Source organism: Asparagus officinalis, chromosome 7, assembly GCF_001876935.1.
Source record: "Asparagus officinalis chromosome 7, Aspof.V1, whole genome shotgun sequence".
Classification (NCBI taxonomy): Eukaryota; Viridiplantae; Streptophyta; class Magnoliopsida; order Asparagales; family Asparagaceae; genus Asparagus; species Asparagus officinalis.
In genome coordinates, this window is record NC_033800.1 from 100,329,206 (window position 1) to 100,348,379 (window position 19,174).

At 39.7% G+C, this 19,174-nt stretch overlaps 2 protein-coding genes and 1 long non-coding RNA gene across 3 annotated transcripts; 1 reads left to right on the forward strand and 2 right to left on the reverse strand.

The window, feature by feature from the left end:
• LOC109850790 lies at positions 634–2,447 on the reverse strand. Its single transcript, XR_002249547.1, has 2 exons — positions 2,016–2,447; positions 634–1,279 (listed from the first exon to the last, which is right to left on the reverse strand). It is a non-coding gene; the product is annotated as an uncharacterized LOC109850790 (long non-coding RNA).
• Positions 4,458–15,844, forward strand: LOC109848426 (acyl-coenzyme A oxidase 2, peroxisomal). Its single transcript, XM_020417905.1, is given in 8 exon segments — positions 4,458–4,781; positions 4,784–4,892; positions 6,762–6,877; positions 6,952–7,835; positions 8,130–8,309; positions 9,865–10,031; positions 10,113–10,236; positions 15,240–15,844. Coding segments are annotated over 8 exon segments (2,022 nt in total). The 5' UTR covers positions 4,458–4,495; the 3' UTR covers positions 15,396–15,844.
• Positions 16,671–18,437, reverse strand: LOC109848427 (pentatricopeptide repeat-containing protein At1g08070, chloroplastic-like). Its single transcript, XM_020417906.1, has one exon. It carries the CDS (start codon positions 18,331–18,333, stop codon positions 16,675–16,677), a length of 1,659 nt encoding a protein of 552 aa, XP_020273495.1. The 5' UTR covers positions 18,334–18,437; the 3' UTR covers positions 16,671–16,674.

Sequence of the window (19,174 nt, forward strand, 5' to 3'; positions counted from 1 at the left end):
CCCACTTAATCAGGTTTTGTACCTCTTTAGCTCAAATTACCTACTTATTCAAGTTTTGTAACTTGCTATTCTGAAAAATATTTGTACCCACTTATTCATGTTTTGCACCCACTTATTCATGTTTTGTACCCACTTATTCAAGTTTTATGCCTCATTGTTCTGAAAAAAAGTTTTGTACCAACTTAATCAGGTTTTGTACCTCTTTAGCTTAATTATATACCCACTTCTTCAAGTTTTGTAACTCATTATTCTGGAAAAAAAAATTTGTACCCACTTATTTAGGTTTTCTACCGACTTATTCAAGTTTTGTACCATCTTATTCAAGTTTTATACCTTATTTTTTTGGAAAAAAAGTTTTGTACCCACTTATTCATGTTTTGTACCTCTTTAGCTCAATTTTATACCCACTAATTCAAGTTTTGTAACTCATTAATCTGAAAATTGTTTGTACCCACTTATTCAGGTTTTGTACCCACTTATTCAAGTTTTGTACCCACTTATTCAAGTTTTATACCTCATTATTCTCAAACCGCAACATTACAGGTACCATATGTAATATCATCGATAACTCTGCTCAAAAGAAACTATAATCAACAACTAAGTAGACATGTAAAATATCATCAACAACTCTGCTCCAAAGAAACTATCATCGACAACCAAGTAGACATGTAAAATATTACAAGTATAAATTGTACTTACAATAGAAAAATGAATATCATCCACATATTCGCGTACTCAGCAACAGCCAAGGAAAAAAATATTTACAAAAATTACAGAGATAGTTGAGGCTCAACTCCAGCTAGCAAAGCGTCAGCAATTCGAGGACAGTGCTCTAGGCTCAGTGCAGACAAATGTAAGCAATTCTCAACTATTGGCATGATCCCTTCATCATCAATAAACTAATTTATCAGCTCTAGCTTTTCAAGCTGTTATCAAAATTCAGCAACAAACATTGATCCCACATTTTTCATAGAATGACAGTTTTGAAGTGTAAGAGATGCAAGCATTGGGCTTAGTTGTGCAATAATCTTTAGGCCATCGTCAATGATCCCAACAAAAGGAACATCGTCAAGATAAAGAGAAGTCAAATGATGAAGAGGATAGGTCCCCACGCCTACATACTGAAGCACTGGCACAATGATCCCGTGACGATTCAAGGAAGTTGAAGATGCGCATCAGGCACTATGGGGGGAGTTTGTTGATTAGATTGTGACTTCCTGCCATATTTTTATTTTTCTTACACTCGAAACCAAACTTTGGCGGCTCTCCACTTATCATCCTTGTCAAGCAAAAAATCATCATATCAAAATCATGGGTATACAAATAGGAGTAGATGGAGGCTGTTGCATCACGTCAACAACACACCGGCCTCCACTCTACAAATAAACTCATAGAATTAATATTTATGGTCCACAAAACAAACGGATGCTTGTGATGATGATTGAAAAAAAAGGGAGAATGAATAGAAAGTAATCATAAAAGCTTCCTGCTTAAAACTATTTTCCCCTCTTTCATTTGCTTTCTCCTTTGAATAAATTATGTATTATTACTTATCAGTGTTGCAGCAGTGTTGCAAGGATCCTTATCAAAGATTGTCGACATGTGAAGAAAACTGAAAACTCAACCGAGAATTATTTAAGCTCCACAACAAATTTTCAATTGGAGAATCTCGTTACAAATTCCCCAAACAAATTGCATAAATGATCAGTTCTTGCTGTGCAAAGCAGATATAAGCAATAATAAAACCCAGCATGTGTCATGGTAAATGCAACAATAAGGAGTAAATCAAAAGAGAATAAGGAAAATATGTGAAGAAATACAGTATAACTGGTGAAGAACAAAATGTTGTTACATTGTAAACTTTGACACTACCAATTCCAAAGCATTACAACCTCTGAACCAACCTCCACCAATGCCTCATCTCCATGAATGAGACCACAACCACAACCATAACACTACCAATTCCAAAACATGTGTATTACATGTGAAGTTGTTGTGAGGATTTATGGACTTACAAGATAATGAGCTGATATCATAAACTAGACCAGCATTGGGGAGTGTTATTCATTCTGCAAACCTAAAGGAGATGGAGATCAAGCATGAAAACAACCTAAATGGGAAATATAAATAGATTAATTAGCACAACAAACAACCAGTCAATACCAACGTAAGCTTAAACCAAGGCTGGGCAGCAGAGTGGGAACTCAGTCCCTCGAGTTCGGCGTCTCGCGGGCGGAGGATAGTTGGTGGGGCGCTGAGATCTAGTCGAGGGCACGTGAAGGGGTTCGGCGGAGAATGCGGGAGAGGCGGGCAGCGAGGTCCGGCGGCGATCGGGGGCAGAGGAGAGGAGGGGGCGGGTGAGATAATGGTCGAGGGATCGTGGATGGGCGGCTGTGAATGGGGAACATAGAGGTGAAGGGATCTAGGCGAAGAGCGCGGCAATGTCCGGCGGGAGCGCACGGTAGAGTTCGACCGAGGAGAGGAGAAGGGACGTCGCGGGCCTAGACTCGAGAATAGTCCGAAACTTGAGGGTCGAGGTCCGAGGTGAGGAGAGGGTGAGTGCTCCAGCGGCGAGGCAATGAACGCAGGGCGCGCGAGCTCCAACAGAGACTTCAGGCGAGGAGAGGAGGAGGGGTAGGGTGTTGGCCAATCTCTGTTTGAGATGAGAAATGTAGGGTGAGCACGGGTTCGCTTCAAACCGAAAAAACCGATCGACCGACGGAACGACCAGAAAAAAGCGGTTTAAATGATAAGACGCGTTCGGGTCGGGTTAGATAACTTTTCAAACCGACCGACCCGACAACCGACTCTATTCCCCTGACCTAAACCCTACCCGTTTATCCGTACCAACCCTCAAGACTCAAGTTGCACCTAACTCTCAGCTCATTTCCTCTCCTCACTCTCACTCCCAGCCGCCCACCTCCCATTTCCTCAATCTCTCTTTCACTCTCCGCCATCAGCGACAGCCGTCAGCCATGCGACCGTCAGCAGAACCGCGAACGCGCGAACCGCGGTCCGCCTCTCTCACTCTCTCTCACTCTCCTCAGCCGACAGCCGCGGTCCACCTCTCTCACTCTCTCTCACTCTCCTCAGCCGACAACCGACAGTCGACAGCCGCCACCCGCGTCACGAGCGCTCCGCAGTATTCGATTCTTCATGGATCTGTCTCCGGCTCAGGATCAGGCTCAAGATGTATCTCCGGCTTTAGGAGGGGCATCCGCACCCGTCACCGTCGCCGAGGCCGAAGTATAACATCTCAGTGATCTCTTTTGCTCTTCTTCAAGCTTCCTTCAATTCTAATCTATTTTATTTTTGTTTTTATCATGATGCTGGTAATGGGTCTCGAAACCATCAATCCAACTCTTTTAATCAGAACAAAGATTCCAATTCGAACGATTCATCTATGGATTTGATTATTTTCATTTTTGTTGTGGATTTTTTTTGATTGAAACTTGTTAATCATAATTGCCTCAAAAATCTATGGATAATGGAAGTCAGCAACAACAACAAGATGATCCATTACCAGCATGAAGTGCTTGATGAAAGTTTTATTCACTGTACAAAGTTGTCGAATATGGTTTGTTGCGTTCGTTTGCTTCTACCTAATTCACTGTACAAAGCTGTCATGGGGATTACTTTGTTGAACTATTTGCTCAATTGAAACTTGGTTATCTATTACACTTGCTGCTGTGTTTATTTGCTTGGATGCCTGGATATAAACTCTTGGGGCAAGTTATATTTGTCCCTTTGATTTGTTATACTTGATGAAGTTAGAACCGAACAAACCGAACCGAACCGAACCGATTTGCAACGGTTCGGTTCGGTTTTGAATTGTAGGTGGTTCGGTTCGGTGGTTCAAATTTTGATAAAAACCGACCCGAACCGAACCGTGCTCACCCCTAGAGAAGATGGGTAGGGATATTTTTGAGGGAGGGGGTTTGAACGGATGACTAAGATTAACTTGAGGGTTATGAAATGGACGGTCCAGATTCCGCATCCTTAGATGAAATCTAAGGAGTCACCTTAGATTCATATTACCCGAATTGTTCCTAAGGTGACGCATTAGATAATCATCTAAGGACGCGTCCTAAAATCACATGATTGAGCTACATTATAGATGATCCGCTCTGTTAAACTTGATCTATATATATCCCAATTAAAATTGTGCCTTCATTTCTAGGAACAGCTAAGAAAGATGGACAAGATAATAACAAACAATACACTTCATCGAACTTGGGGGAAAGCTATAGCGTGCATCCACTTCCAAAAAGGCAAAAATAACAATTATCTTTCCACATCGATCCCGACCTCTCTGACGTTGAAAAGCGCGCCAAAAAAGAACAACATCCACCCTTTTATAACCACTCATGTCTCTACACGTCACCTATCGTTTCCGCCACGTCACCTTCAGCTCCATATAAACGGCCCTAAAAAAAAAAAAAAATCAAAAATCAAAAATCAAATCCTCATCGAAGTCCGTCTCTCACACGCAACAATGGAGGATCCGATCACCGCCGCTGAGAATAGCGTCCTTCAACGCCGCATCCAAACGCTAGCTCTCCACTTCCCCTCTCCCTCCTCCTCCTCCTCCGGCGATCTCCTACCCTTACCGTGCGGTTACCGTAAGCTCACCGTCAACACCTCCGACCTCTTAAATTACATGAAGGGCGAGCACAGAGAGATTCAAGAAAAGATCTTTGATTACTTTCGATCTCATCCAGAGCTCCAGACTCCGATCGAGATATCGACGGCGGAGCATCGAGAGCTCTGCATGCGGCAGCTATCAGGCCTTTTCGGTACGTGGTTGACGATCCTTCGCTGTATTTTGCGATCGTTGAGGCTGCTGGTGGGATTGATATCTCGTTGGGAATCAAGATGGGGGTTCAGTACAGGTGAGAGGATCTAATCTGGTTCTTTTTGGTTGATGGATTGTTGTCAAAATTTGATCTTGATCGGATGTGAAGTTTGCGGGGTTTTGGATCAAAATCTGAGTTTATGCTTAAAATTGATAGGATCATGAGTTTTTAACCCCTGTTAAAACGGAAGGAGGATTGGCACTTAAAGGAGCTCCCTATAATTTTGGAAAATGAATAATTTAGCTGTTTTTTTTGGACTTCTAAACAAAAAATTATTTTAGAACTAAATTGAGCTGTTGAAGTTAGCTGAATAGTGACTGGAGTTGAGGAATTGGTAGTAACTTGAACATGGACAATAAATCCACTGTTAGTGTTAGATTTTTATGTTCATTCATCCAATAGCCACCTAGGTATTTCAATGTCGTCGCTTAGATTTGTTTTGATTTTTCCGTCATCTACAATGAAGATAATAACTATTAATTTCTTGAACTTTTAATTTCTTGTGGTATGAGTTAAATTGGAAATGTTGGGCTAGTTTTAGCCAGTAATAGACCTTCTTTTTTTTTTAATGTTGATTACTCCTTGTATGTTTGATCTATAAAGTGGGATCTAATTATAGAGATGATTTTAAACTTCACCAGCACTCAAGCATAGCATGTGATTTCGCTTGCTGATACTTGTAACTTTCAGAATACCTTTTTCAGTTATTTGTATGGTTTTAGTGGCCTACTTTATGTAATGTCCCCTGTTTGCCTATTATTTCAGAGCTATAATCAAATAAATTAATATATTGTTAGGCATGTGTGATTAATAGTGCATTAAATTAGATTCTAGGTGAGTAGGAATTATACATCATATTTCCATAAGTAACTAGAGAAATGATCTCTCTGACCACTGTTGCGCTGTCTCCACAATTAATATGACGGATTTTGTCAATAACTAGTTTACCCAAAAGCCGTAGTTGTTAGCCTGTTAGGTTGTAGACTAACAATGTATATGAAGATAACATTAACTCTTAATATGCACCCTCCTATGGGATTTTATGGGCCTCATGAAATGGCCTTTTCGTGGGATTTTGTGGCCCACAGGGTTGACATAAGCGGGATAATAAATTTACTTTAAATTCGTTAATGATGAGTTTTAAACACAGGAACTCTTGAAACCTGGTGTGTGTTAGTGGAGTAACGATGTGTATTAATTCTTATATGCTACTCGAAATTTGATTTCGCTGGTGTATAATGGAAAAAGGAAAAAAAACATGTATTTTTGCTGAAATGTGTACTGCAACCATACCTTTTGTTTTTTTGCCATCATTTACTCTTCACTTTGTTGATGAGTAGCTATTTTGTATGCCACCATTTTCATATGGTTATGTTTCTGTATGGTTATATAGGCAGTTATGAAGATTTGGGGGTATATAGGCAATTATGAAGATTTTTTTTTTTTTTTTTTTTTGGGGGGGGGGGGGGTTTGGTATATGGTTATGTTTTGGGTCTGCTTAAAATGTACCCTCTGCTTTATGCGTACTGCAACTTATAGAAAACAGAAAACAACCAATTTTATTCCTTGATTGGGAACAGGTTACTTTGTTAATAACTGAAAAGGGACATACACGTCACTCCTCAACAACAAAGAAATTACATAATAATCTCATGAGTGTAATCTTTGATGCTCACAAACATTCTGAATCCAACATCCTCTACTTCTTTCCTGCTTAAGGTGATTTGTTGGATTATTCATTTTATTTATGCTTCCACATCCTTCCTAATATGGGTTTTGATGGATTGTTCACTTAAAGGCATTGGAGAAACATAACCGTATTAGTTTTTTCTAATTAACTATATTATATTTTAATTCATGTAAAAAATGAGCTTTTTTCTTCTCAATTTTCCAACTTTTGTGCAGTCTTTGGGGAGGTTCTGTATTAAACTTAGGCACAAAAAAGCACAAGGATAAGTACTTTGATGGGATCGATAACCTGGACTACCCTGGATGTTTTGCAATGACAGAACTCCATCATGGTAAAAAAACTAAATTCATATTACTTTTGTGATATTTATCATTAGAAGCTTCTAACAATCATAAGTATGATTAGGCTCCAATGTCCAAGGCCTCCAGACTACTGCCACATTTGACCCTGTAACTGACGAATTTATATTGGACACACCCCACGATGGGGCAATTAAATGGTGGATTGGCAATGCAGCGGTCCATGGAAAGTTTGCAACAGTCTTTGCCAGGTTAATCTTGCCCTTTCAAGGAAAAGGTGGAGAATCTGCTGACATGGGAGTTCATGCATTCATTGTCCCCATAAGAGACATGGAGACTCATCTGCCTCTTCCTGGTATTGAAATCCATGACTGTGGCCACAAAATAGGCCTCAATGGTGTTGACAATGGTGCACTTCGATTTAAATCTGTGAGAGTTCCTCGAGATAATCTCTTGAACCGGTTTGGGGATGTTGCTCGTGATGGAAAATATACCAGCAGTCTTCCAACCATCAACAAAAGATTTGCTGCTACCTTAGGGGAACTTGTTGGAGGGAGAGTTGGTCTGGCCTATTCCTCAGTAAGTGTTCTGAAGACTGCAACCACTATTGCAGTGAGATACTCTCTACTGCGCCAGCAGTTTGGTCCTCCTAAGAAACCCGAGGTCAGTATATTGGACTACCAATCTCAGCAGCACAAGTTGATGCCAATGCTAGCCTCAGCATATGGATTCCATTTTGCTACACGATATTTGGTGGATAAGTACTCTGAGATGAAGAAATCTCATGATGAGGAGGTCGTTGGTGATGTTCATGCTCTCTCTGCCGGCTTGAAGGCTTACATAACCTCATTTACAGCTAAGTCATTGAGTGTGTGCAGAGAAGCTTGTGGTGGCCATGGTTATGCTGCTGTAAACCGGTTTGGTATTCTGAGGAATGATCATGATATATTTCAAACATTTGAAGGAGACAACACTGTTCTTCTGCAACAGGTAAGGATGTGACATACTAGTATTAATAACGCAATAATCATAAATTCCAAGACTTGAACGAAGTAGCTTGGTTGCTAAATCCTCCTTTATTTTGTCAATTGACAATATCCAGTTTCATGCAAGTCTTTACCGTGATCTATATTCACCGCTTCAGATCATATTTCTTTCATCTACATGTTATTTTTGATTTCCCCTCATAATGGCTGGCTGTGCAATTTCTGCATCTTTCTGTTCTAATAATAGCATGTCAACTGTTAACTGAAGTCAAATCTTTTTTCCCCTCTCTTTTTGAAGGTTGCTGCTGACTTGTTGAAGCAATACACGGAAAAATTTCAAGGAGGGACTCTTAGTGTCACATGGAACTACTTGCGGGACTCTATGTCCTCATATTTGTCCCAACCAAACCCAGTAACTGCTCGTTGGGAAGGAGAAGACCATTTGAGGAATCCTAACTTCCAGCTGGATGCTTTTAGAGTAAGCTGCAATTGTCTATCGTGGTTTAGTTTAGCATGTTTTGCTATTCCCTTTAAAGTTTGAAGTTCTCACCATTTATTCTTTTCAAGATTCCCTTATCGTTGTATCTTCGGAAACTTATATTCCTTGTTGTGAACCTCCTTTTGAAATGAAACTAATTTTGCATACGTATGTAGTTACAATTGTACTAAAAAGTTCCCCATATGCTATCAAAAATGAAACTAGGGTGAATTGATAAAGAGAATAAAAAGTGTGTGATCAGTGAAAATAATCCCCTATCAACTATGGAGGTGGTTGGACACATGGTCAAATAAGATTTGATTTAAGACTCCTCTAGACATTTCCCCTTCCCTGTCAGATGGCTTGTTTATTAACCAATCCACCTGAATACATTGATGGAATTTCTAACAATTCCTTTGGGCCTTCAATTCAGTCTTATGAATGATACACTTGGTTGATCTTTTCCAAAGATGGGAAAAACTATCTTCCATGTTACAAGGAGAGAAGACTTACCTGCTGAATTAGTTTGTCTTGCTATCCTGCAAGCACTTACAAGCTGAAACGAGTCCGCCACTGAATATGAAAATACTATTAAGACATTATAGTACAAAACCAACAGACTCATTGACCTGTAGTTCGCCTTGTAAACATGGAAGTGATTATTTGAACTCAACGACATACAAGTTAAGGTGGAGCATTTGTGTTTGCTTGTGTACTAGGCATTGTGGAGGTTGAGACAGTGTGTTTATAATAGGAAACTAATAATAAGAATGGCATTGTGGAGGTTTAATAAAAACATTTGAAGGTATTCTGGTTAGGGAGCATTAAATGCATATAGAAGGTAATCTGCTTTGGGAGGATTAGCGAGCTTGGTTAGGAAGTAATAAGGTGTGAAATTGGTGAGAATAGTACCAACATCAACAAGGTTTTTGATTAACTCATGGTTAAATAATATATTTTTTAAAAAGATTATGTTAAGGATTTTTCCTTTTGGTCACCTCGGTGGACTTCCAGAGTTGGCCCTTAGCCAGATTCGTAGCTGCACAAATTCTAGGAAGGTTTATAGAAATGTCCGCCTGATTCTTGAATTTGAGCTTACAGGAAGGTCTATTGAACGTTTATAATTATTTCAGAATCTTGACCTAGATAGATTTTTATTGGTTTCAAGACAGCCAAATTCAGCTAGTTGTCACACTATACCTGACCTGACAGGGATATAAAGAGGTCCACCAGCATGGTTTTGGACTAGCTATGCTGAGCCTACCTTTTATTAGTATGTTGTTTTGGCTCGGAAGGATCTATTTATGGGCAAACAGAGCTATATATAAATAGTGTGCTTGGCTCAAATTTCTAAGCAGATCTTTATCTGTTCATGATGGTGCACAGATATGCACTAATAGGTTCCTAGAACTATAAGATTTAAGAAAACTAGGTTTTAACAGAAAAAGGCAAAGTCTTCATCATTTCTAATTATAATGTTGATATAATCAGTATCGTGCAAGTGAATTCTCCATATTGGCATTTTAGACGTATAACAAAGCCTTTGTTTTTACAGTACCGAACATCTCGATTGCTCCAAAGTGTTGCTGTACGTCTCCGCAAGCATACAAAGACACTTGGAGGATTCGGTGCTTGGAACAGATGTTTGAACCATTTGCTCACACTTGCAGAGTCACACATTGAGTCGGTTATTCTTGCCAAGTTCATTGATTCTGTCCAACGGTGAAGTCTTCAAATGTGGTCTTAGATCAGATTTTCATGTACTTCCTCAGGCTTAATTTCTTTTTTTGTCTTTTTTTGCAGCTGCCCTGATAGCAACACACGTGAGGTTCTGAAGCTGGTTTGCGATCTCTATGCCTTGGATCGGATCTGGAAGGACATCGGCACTTACCGCAATGTGGATTACGTAGCTCCTAACAAAGCTAAGGTAATTGCAATGACAGTTTCTTATTGGTTCAATGTTTCACATGTAGAAATTCCTTGCTTCCCATTTGGTTGTTGTGAGATCTTTAAAATTCTATTTTCCAAATAACTTCTGATTTCATGTTGGTTACATACTATGTAGCATGTGTACTTCTAACATGAATCTGTATCCATATCAGATGCTCCATACCCATGCCAGCGACCAATACTTCCTTAGACACTCTTTGGATATATGCATGCACTTATTAAGTATAGAGGGAAACTGGTATTATTTTTATTAAGATGAGGGTAATATATCCAAAGGTATGTGGTTTAGTTTCCCAGGTAATGCGGGACTAAAATAGCCTATACAATGAATATCATATGCCATATATTAGCACTTCCCCTCAATAGGGATATGGATGAACCGAAGACAATTTGCCAAGAAGAAACACATGTAGTTGTACTGTATGAACCTTGGCAAGAACATTTGCAATCTGAAGGTGGTGTGCACATTGGATAGAGAGATTGTGCCAGCAAGGAGATGATGTCGTGTCGGGGCAATCTATTGCAATCTGAAAAATGGTCGATTTTGCTAACTAAATTATTTTTAGGCTGGCTTTACTAATTAAATTTTAGAAGTGATCTGTTTCAAAATTTTCTCCTAATTTATACTATAAATTAACATATTCTAACGTGCACTGAATTATACAATACATGTTTTAGTTTAAAACACTCGTCATATAGTTTCTTGGACGTATATCCTACACATACACTTCTTGAAACTCATTGGACAAAGTTGTATTTATTTCAACTCGTACCCATTTCAGAATTATGATTTTAAAGGGTCTTAGATATTAGGTTAAAAAATAAGCGAATTTCTAATTTATAATTTACATAATAAAAGAACATGAAAGTGTTATATGGATTTTATCATTTTAATTTTCATAACATGTGAATGAAATATATTAACCTCATGTAAATTAATTGCAATGTTGTACAGACATACATAAATACATACATACATATATAGATTGTCATGTCCCACACCCATACTCGTGTCCGGGTAACTTAGTGTAGGGGATCTAATCGACTTTAGATTCCAAACAAAGACTTGAGCTTTTTAGAGTTTTACGGAATACCTTAACCTTATGGAGAACTAATCAAGAACAAACAACAATCACAAAAAACACAAGAAGATGTACTTGGTTCAGCAATTTGTCTACGTCTAGAGCAGGAGAGATTATACTTTATTTTAGAAGAAGTAGATATATAAATACTTTCCTCTCGTTATCACAACACAAGAATGGTTCATCTAGCTTCTTGTGGATCCTCACAAGAATAGTAACCTTCCTCTTGTAAGTTCTCATAAGAGTTATCTCCTATTCTTCTTCTTCTTCACCTTCTTGATCTTGCTGACATTGTCTTTGATCCTTTCCTTATGGCCTCCTTCCGTCACAGGCTCTCTCTCACACCCTAGGTTTGAGATAATACATTTTAAATAGAATGGGAGACTTGGTCCCCCAAAAAAAAAATCCAGATAGAAACCCGAATAAAATCCAATTTTCACAAAAGACACAGCCGGACTTTGTCGGGGTTGCGTGCGCCTACTATATGCGATCCTGATGCAGAAGATCAATTAATGGACGAGACGAGACGAGATCAAGTAATGGATGAGACAAAGGAACAGGCGGACGAGATGACATCAGTGGACGGGACGACATCAGCGAACGAGACGAGTTCTCAACTCGACGCAAGCCAGACGAGACGAGTAGACGACTCGAGGCGACAGGATGAGACGACATGTCCAGTCGACACGAAAGGCGGTACTAATCGACACTCTTCGTGTCGACTCGAATGAAACGAGACAACAAATCCAGTCGACACGAAAAGCGGTGCTAATCGACACGCCTCGTATCGACTCGAACAACAGATTATTAGGACATCAGATTTTTTGGTTATTTCCTTTTAAATTCAAACTTTCTTTTAGATTAGGGTTAGGATAGGCTTAGTTGGCTATATATATTAGTTCATTTTGTAAATCGAATAATTAACTTTTTTTTCAATTATTCAATCAATAGAATTTTTTCCCTTGTTTTCTTCCCTAAACTTGGGAAAATTTGGGCTTGTGGATTCAAACTTGTTATCTACCTGTTACTATCAGGGCTAGTCGGCATTGGAACGATATCTGATCGGCCTTCCCATTTCTACGTCTGCGTCAGGTCCACTCTAGACCGTGACCGCGTGCCGTGGGCGCACACAATCTGAGTGTTGGATCTCGATAGTGTGCGCCTACTGCACTCTATCGAGCCACTATGTTGAGCTGTTGCTGTCGCTTTCAAATGCGTGAAGGCCCCTCTCAATTTGGGCCATTTACAATAATGTCTACCTTAGCTCAAATTGTATCTATCTCCTGCTGTCAAGGCTCCACCTTATGCTGTGTACCGTCCTCAAAACCATGAGTGGCTAAATGTTTTCGTGACTCCATCTGATGTCATGTACCTTCCTCAAAACTCTGAGTTTCTGAGCATCTGTGATGATCTCCACCTAAAGCCGAGTGCATTCCTCAAATCTATGAGTACCTTCACAACCTGCGCTTGAAGTTGCATACTGTCGCAGTCTCCACCCGATACCGTGTGCCTTTATCAACTGAGTGAGTTCCTAAATTTCTTTTATAACTTTCGCCTAATGTCGTGTATTGTTTTGGTTTACACCGCATCTTGCTCATGAATGAGTACCTGAATGATCATTTCACGACACTCTGCACAATGCCGTATATTGGCCTCAATCATGATTAGTCATCACCTTCCGAGTACCTAAATGAATCTCAAAATCAACTCCTCGATCAGAAGAGCTTCACTTCAAATTTCCTGATTTTTTGACAATCAACTGGACTGTCTGATCTGAGATTTAAGAGATGAATAATTCTCAAATCACTTTCGCATGAGCCGAGTGCTGCAAAAAACTCATGTGTCCTATGTGAAACCCTCACGTTACTGCCTTCAGCACTTCACCATGCCATATGTTGCCAGTTCAGCGCCTTAACCATGCCGCTGTTCTTTCCACCCTTGAGCCGCCGGATTGCCTTACTTCTGGCATCTGTTGCTCCTGTGCACGTCTTGATCATCAGTGATTGTGACCTGCTAAATACTGTCTTCACCGTCTTCGGCTAAGCTTCTCTATCGCGGAATATACCTTACACTTCTTCTGCGAGCTGTTCAACCTTTTTGTTTTCCTGCGACGTCCGTCAACAATCAACCCGGCATTGTATGCTTGCGATAGATATGGAATCAGATCCATAGCTATTAAGCACCTACGCGGATTTTGTGCACCTCTGCCTCTGCTTGCCAACTGGTCCTCCGTCAAATCCACCGTCTTTCCACATATCCCTGCACGCTTTGACACTTTTTCCTGTGAGCACATTTTGTAAATCTCTGCTACAACGTTCACCTTATATGTCGCTTGCATCATTCACTACTTCCACTGGATCTCTTGATCACCTATGCAACGCCGAGAACCTTACAAATCCTGAACCTTATTTTCATTGTCTTCTTTGCCGTTGCTTGGAACCCTAATTTTCCCTCAAACAAACTTGGCCATGATTTCTCCACGAGAATCATGAATCTAAATAACAAGTAGCTCTGTTACATCTTTTAAGGGATCCCGTCAACTTTAGATCCCAAACAAAGACTAACTTTTTTGGATTTTGCGGAATACTTTAACCTTATGACGAAATAATCAAGAACAATCAATAATCATAGAGGACACAATAAGATTTATGTGGTTCGGCAATTTGCCTACGTCCATGGGAGAAGGGGAGAGTATACTTTATTTAAGAAGAAGTAGATACATAAACACTTTCCTCTCGTTATCACCTCATAAGAGCGTTTCATCCAGCTTCTTGTAAATCCTCAGAAGAACAATAACCTTCCTATTGTAAATTCTCACAAGAATAATTTTCTTCTTCTTTTTCTTCTTGTTCTTCTTGTTCTTCTTCTTCTTCATCTTCTTGATCTTGATGGCTTGGCCTTTGATCTTTTCCTTGTGGCCTTCTTTCCTCACAACTTCTCCCTCAAACCCTAGATCTGAGATAATTTCCCTTTAGGTAGGATAAAAGACTTGGGCCCTAAGAAACCGAAGAAATCCCCAAAGTAAAACCCAATTTGCACAAAAAATGTAGCTAGACTTCATCGTACCGTGTGCGCCTACTGCATGCAGTCCAGTCTCTGGATCATGACCACATGCGGTGGGCGCACTCAGACTGAGTGCTAGCTCTCGACAGTGTGCGCCTACTGTTCACTGTTGAGCCGCTGTGTTGTTATTTTTGTTGTGCTGCTGTCTGTTGCTTTCAAATGCAAGAAGGCCCTTCTCAATTTGGGCCATACAACACATAGGTTACGTACGAAAATTTACTTGGTGGCAAAACTGGAAATTGATTGGATAATTATAGTGTAACCTTTAATGTGGAAAGGATAATGGTAGGGCTCTTTAGAAGCTTCATGATTTACAAACTTAATTATGATGAACAAATTATACCTGAAAAATCTGAAACCACTTCCTTTGCCAGCAGAAAGCATAAGCTACAAGTCATCATCCAGTATTGGAAAATAAAAATAAAAATAAAATAAAATACCATTTTTCTTTGTACACCAGACAACTAGACTACCAATCGGAATTTCTAAAATCCTCAACTATATGAGTAAAACAGATCTCAAATATAGAAAAGGTTTTATAAGAAGCATACCTTTATTTTATTCATTTTGGGGGTTGAAAAAAGTGTACCGGTTCAGAAGTTCCCATATAGGTAGATCTCATCCTTTCGTTATTTGCTTTTCTCTTTATTATTATTTCTTTAAGTTCTTTCATGTCAATTGCAAATTAGTCTTTGTATCACTCTCCTATTTGTTGGGAAACCTACTAGTTACAGGAGACAGCTCCCAGGGAGAGCATGCTTCTCCATTTCCTACATCTAAAAATACCAAACTAAATCACGTTCAGTTTCTTACTAAATTTTTGTGCATTATTCAGGCAATCCACAAGCTGACTGATTACCTAAGTTTCCAAGTGAAGGGGATCGCAAGAGAACTAGTAGATGCATTTGATTTGCCAGATCATGTTACTCGTGCACCCATCGGAATGACATCAGAAGCTTATGCTCACTATACACAATATGTGGGATTCTAGTATGGAAAGAGTTGAATTCTCAAAGTTAAAAGGGCAATGATTTCTCCAATACTGACCAATACATAAAGAGTAAACTCAGCTGCGGCAGGAGGTCAATGCTGAAGGGTGCCTTGCTGTTGTGTTTTTATCCAAAAGCTTTGAAGAATTAACCTTTGCCGATTCTTGCTTAAAATCAGAGAAAAAAAGAGTCATAAGTTAGCCACACTTTATGCAAGTAATAAAAATCAGAGAAAAAAGAGTCATAAGTTAGCCACACTTTATGTGGTAATAAAGGCCATCCTGCGAGGAGAAAACTGTATAATGGTGATGAGTTTATATGTGGAACATACTCTTACGCAACAAGTCAATACGAATGAAAGTATGTCAATATACTGTGTATGTTGTGTGGGGAGACTTCCATGACAGCTTTTCCCCTTTATTACTTATTTTGTGCCACTAATATTCCTTCATCATTCTATTGTGATTATGTGAATATTAAGAATAAGGATCATTTGTATGAGGTGTTAACCAAAATTGGGAGGTATGGACGTGAGCTTGTACTCATTCATTCATATACATTCTTCTCACAGTGTCCAATTTAATGATTAAACGCATAATCGGCTTTACAGGAGCAAAGAGAGAACCAGCCTCAACTGAAAGCAAATCTCCATAAGAAGTAGGATTCTACATTTATCAAGCCACCATATTTATACAGATCTGCTACTAAGTCTATTTTCAGTCATATTTCCACAAAAATCCTTGAGTTACATCATAAGTTGGAAAACATATATCAGATGCAAACATAATCATCTAGAGTGAGGACATGACTTTCATGGAACCGCATTGCACAGCGATGAATGCGAAGCCAAGAAGTCTCATTTTCCTATAACATAGTACTCAGCGTGAGCAGCCTGATCACCTTCTTCGGCTCTTCAAAAGCTTTAGCTGATGCTTCCAAAAATTTGTGCCAATCCATTAAACAACGGTAAACACTTACTTCTCCTTGAGATGTGTAGCATTCAGACAACGATGGAATTGTGATGCAGTTGTGAATCCTAGAGTTGAGAGTCTTGATACGAAATTTATGCGCCTCGACCAATTCCTCAAACAATCCATCTAGATCTGGAAGTGAGAAATGGGCTTGATTGAGGAAATCATTGAGATTCTATCTTCGAGCTAGGGTTAAATTGCGGACAGACCGCTGCCCAATTGTGAGTTTACAGTTGATGGTCACGTAATGATGTTAGTCCTCATGTTCCTAATAGGCAATCAATTTCCACAACCAGTAAGTCCTCTGGAATTAAATCAAGCTGAAAGCAGGCTTCTTCCTTATCTCTTCTTCCTTCATCCAACTCCTCACTCTCCTCGCATCCTCCCACCTCCCTTTAAATGCATATATATTCGAAAGCAGCACATAATCCCCACAATGACCCGATTGCATCTTCTTTAACTTCTCCAATGCAACCTCAGCCAGTTCAACATCCAAATTTAACCTACAGGCACTAAGAAAACTTCTCCAAATGATAGGATTGGCATCCACCTCCATCGATGCGATCAACTCCAAGGCTTCCCCTAAGCGCCCCGCTCTACTATAAAGATCGATCATACATCCATAATGCTCCACTCTCGGTTTTATCCCATAGTCTCTCTTCATTGATTTGAAGTGGCCCAATCCTTCCTCTACTAACCCAACATGTCGACAAGCATTCAGCACACCAACAAAGGTGACCCCATCTGGCTTAAAACCATGCTTTTTCATCGAATCAAACAGTTTGAGTGCATCAACAGCATGCCCATGAGCTGCAAGTGCTCCAATCATCGAAGTCCATGCCATTGCATCCTTTTTCCTTATTTTATTAAATACTTCTCTTGATATCTCAATGCATCCACATTTTGAGTACATGTCGATCAAAGAAGTCCCTAAAATTGCATTGAAACATGGATATTTCTTGTCTATATATACATGAATCCTCTTCCCAATATTAAGTGCACCCAAATGTGCACATGCGCACAATGCGCTAACCAATGTTGGGGCATCAGGGCTCAGTCCCGATGCTTGCAAATCATCAAATATCTGAATCGCTTCGCAAAAATAGCCATTAGAGACGTAGCCAGCTATAAGAGCATTCCAAACACCAGTATCCCTCCTCCTCATCAAATCAAACACTTGCTTAGCCAAGTCCAAGCAACCACATTTTGCATACATATCCAACAGGGCAGTGCCTATATTAACCTCTCTTTCAAATTGCATCAGTCTTTTGCTTACAAACCCATGAATTTGCCTTCCCAATATAAAATTCTTCAGCCTAGCGCAACCCGAGAGCACGCTGATGACCGTAACATCAGTAGGCACAATTCCTATCTCCCACATTCGCCGAAACAACTCAAAAGCCTCATCTAAAAGACCATTCTGAACATACCCCGATATCATCGCATTCCACTTAATCACATCAAATGAAGGAATAGCACCAAAGAGCACGCGAGCCGAAGCTATGTCGCTGCACGAAGCGTAAGCATGCAATGCGGTGTTGACAACATGGGCACTCGATTGGTAGCCCATGACGATGGCGAGGGCATGAACGGCCCTGGCGCCACTACGAGAGTCAGAAAGAGCACAGGCCTTGAGTGCGAGGGTGAAGGACGAGGAGTTGGGTTTGGGGGAGTTTGGGTGGAGCATTTTGGCAAACAGGTGGAGGGCATTGAGAGGGGAACGAGAAAGAGAGAGGGCCCTGAGAAGGGCGTTGAAGGGGAAGCGGGAGTGGGATTGAGAGCGAGAGAGTATTTGGTGGGCATGAGAGAAGCAGAATGCGTTCGTTTGGATGAGTTGTGAAAGGAGGAAAGGGTGGGAGGAGAGGAGGCCTGAGGTTGTGAGGGAGGCTTGGATTTGTAAGAGCTTGGGGAGGGAAGTGGGGTGCCTGTCTATGAGGTGGAGGTAGGTTTTTGGGTCAATTGATGGCATCGGCTGATTTATCTGCGTATCTTGTTTATCTTCTGGCTAAGGTCATTATTTTTTGGGGGTAATTTGTACTGAGCAGTTGCATTGGACGTATGATGCCTTTTTAAGGTTACTCCTGCAAGTCAGGCTGTGTGTCAATAGTAATCATTGCATGCATTAAGTCCTTGTCACGAAATATAGTTGCATTGCATATCATGTTTTCAGATTCCTTATTTGCTATTCCTTTTTTCTTTGGGTCTGGGATTTTTAATTGTATGTCCGTTGTTTTCAGAATTTTTTCAACGTAGCCAAAGTTTCTTTTAATGGGTGTGAACGCCTCAAGGATCTTTCCTCCCAGGTTTTTGCTATAAAACTCCAATATATCTACATGTGGTGATTCTTATATCCTGGAACGTTGGTTTATGAATCCTCAATTTTAAGGTATAAGATGTTATAGCTACTTAGCAAACAAGGACTCAAATCAGCCTGTCCTACTTTTGTTAATTACTAGGCTTTATACATGTGCAATACACGTGATTAAATATTATGATTAAGTACTTTTGATTTATTTCTTTACTAAAATTTGATCCTCGGTTTTACTTTTATTGTTTTTGCTCACTTATATTTTTAAACTTTAGTATTGTGATTATTTATTTTATTTTAATGTTTGTTTGAATGGGCTACATCAAATTTAAAATTTTCATGTTAATAATTGAATTGATAAGAAATAAATGTAATCTATGTAGGGATTTTTAGATCTCACAAAAACCCAAAAAAGCCACCAAACGCAGCAAATAAAATCACATAAGATTTAAAATGGAGGGTGAGTTCACTACCACATAATTGATCTATTGCAGCAGTTAAG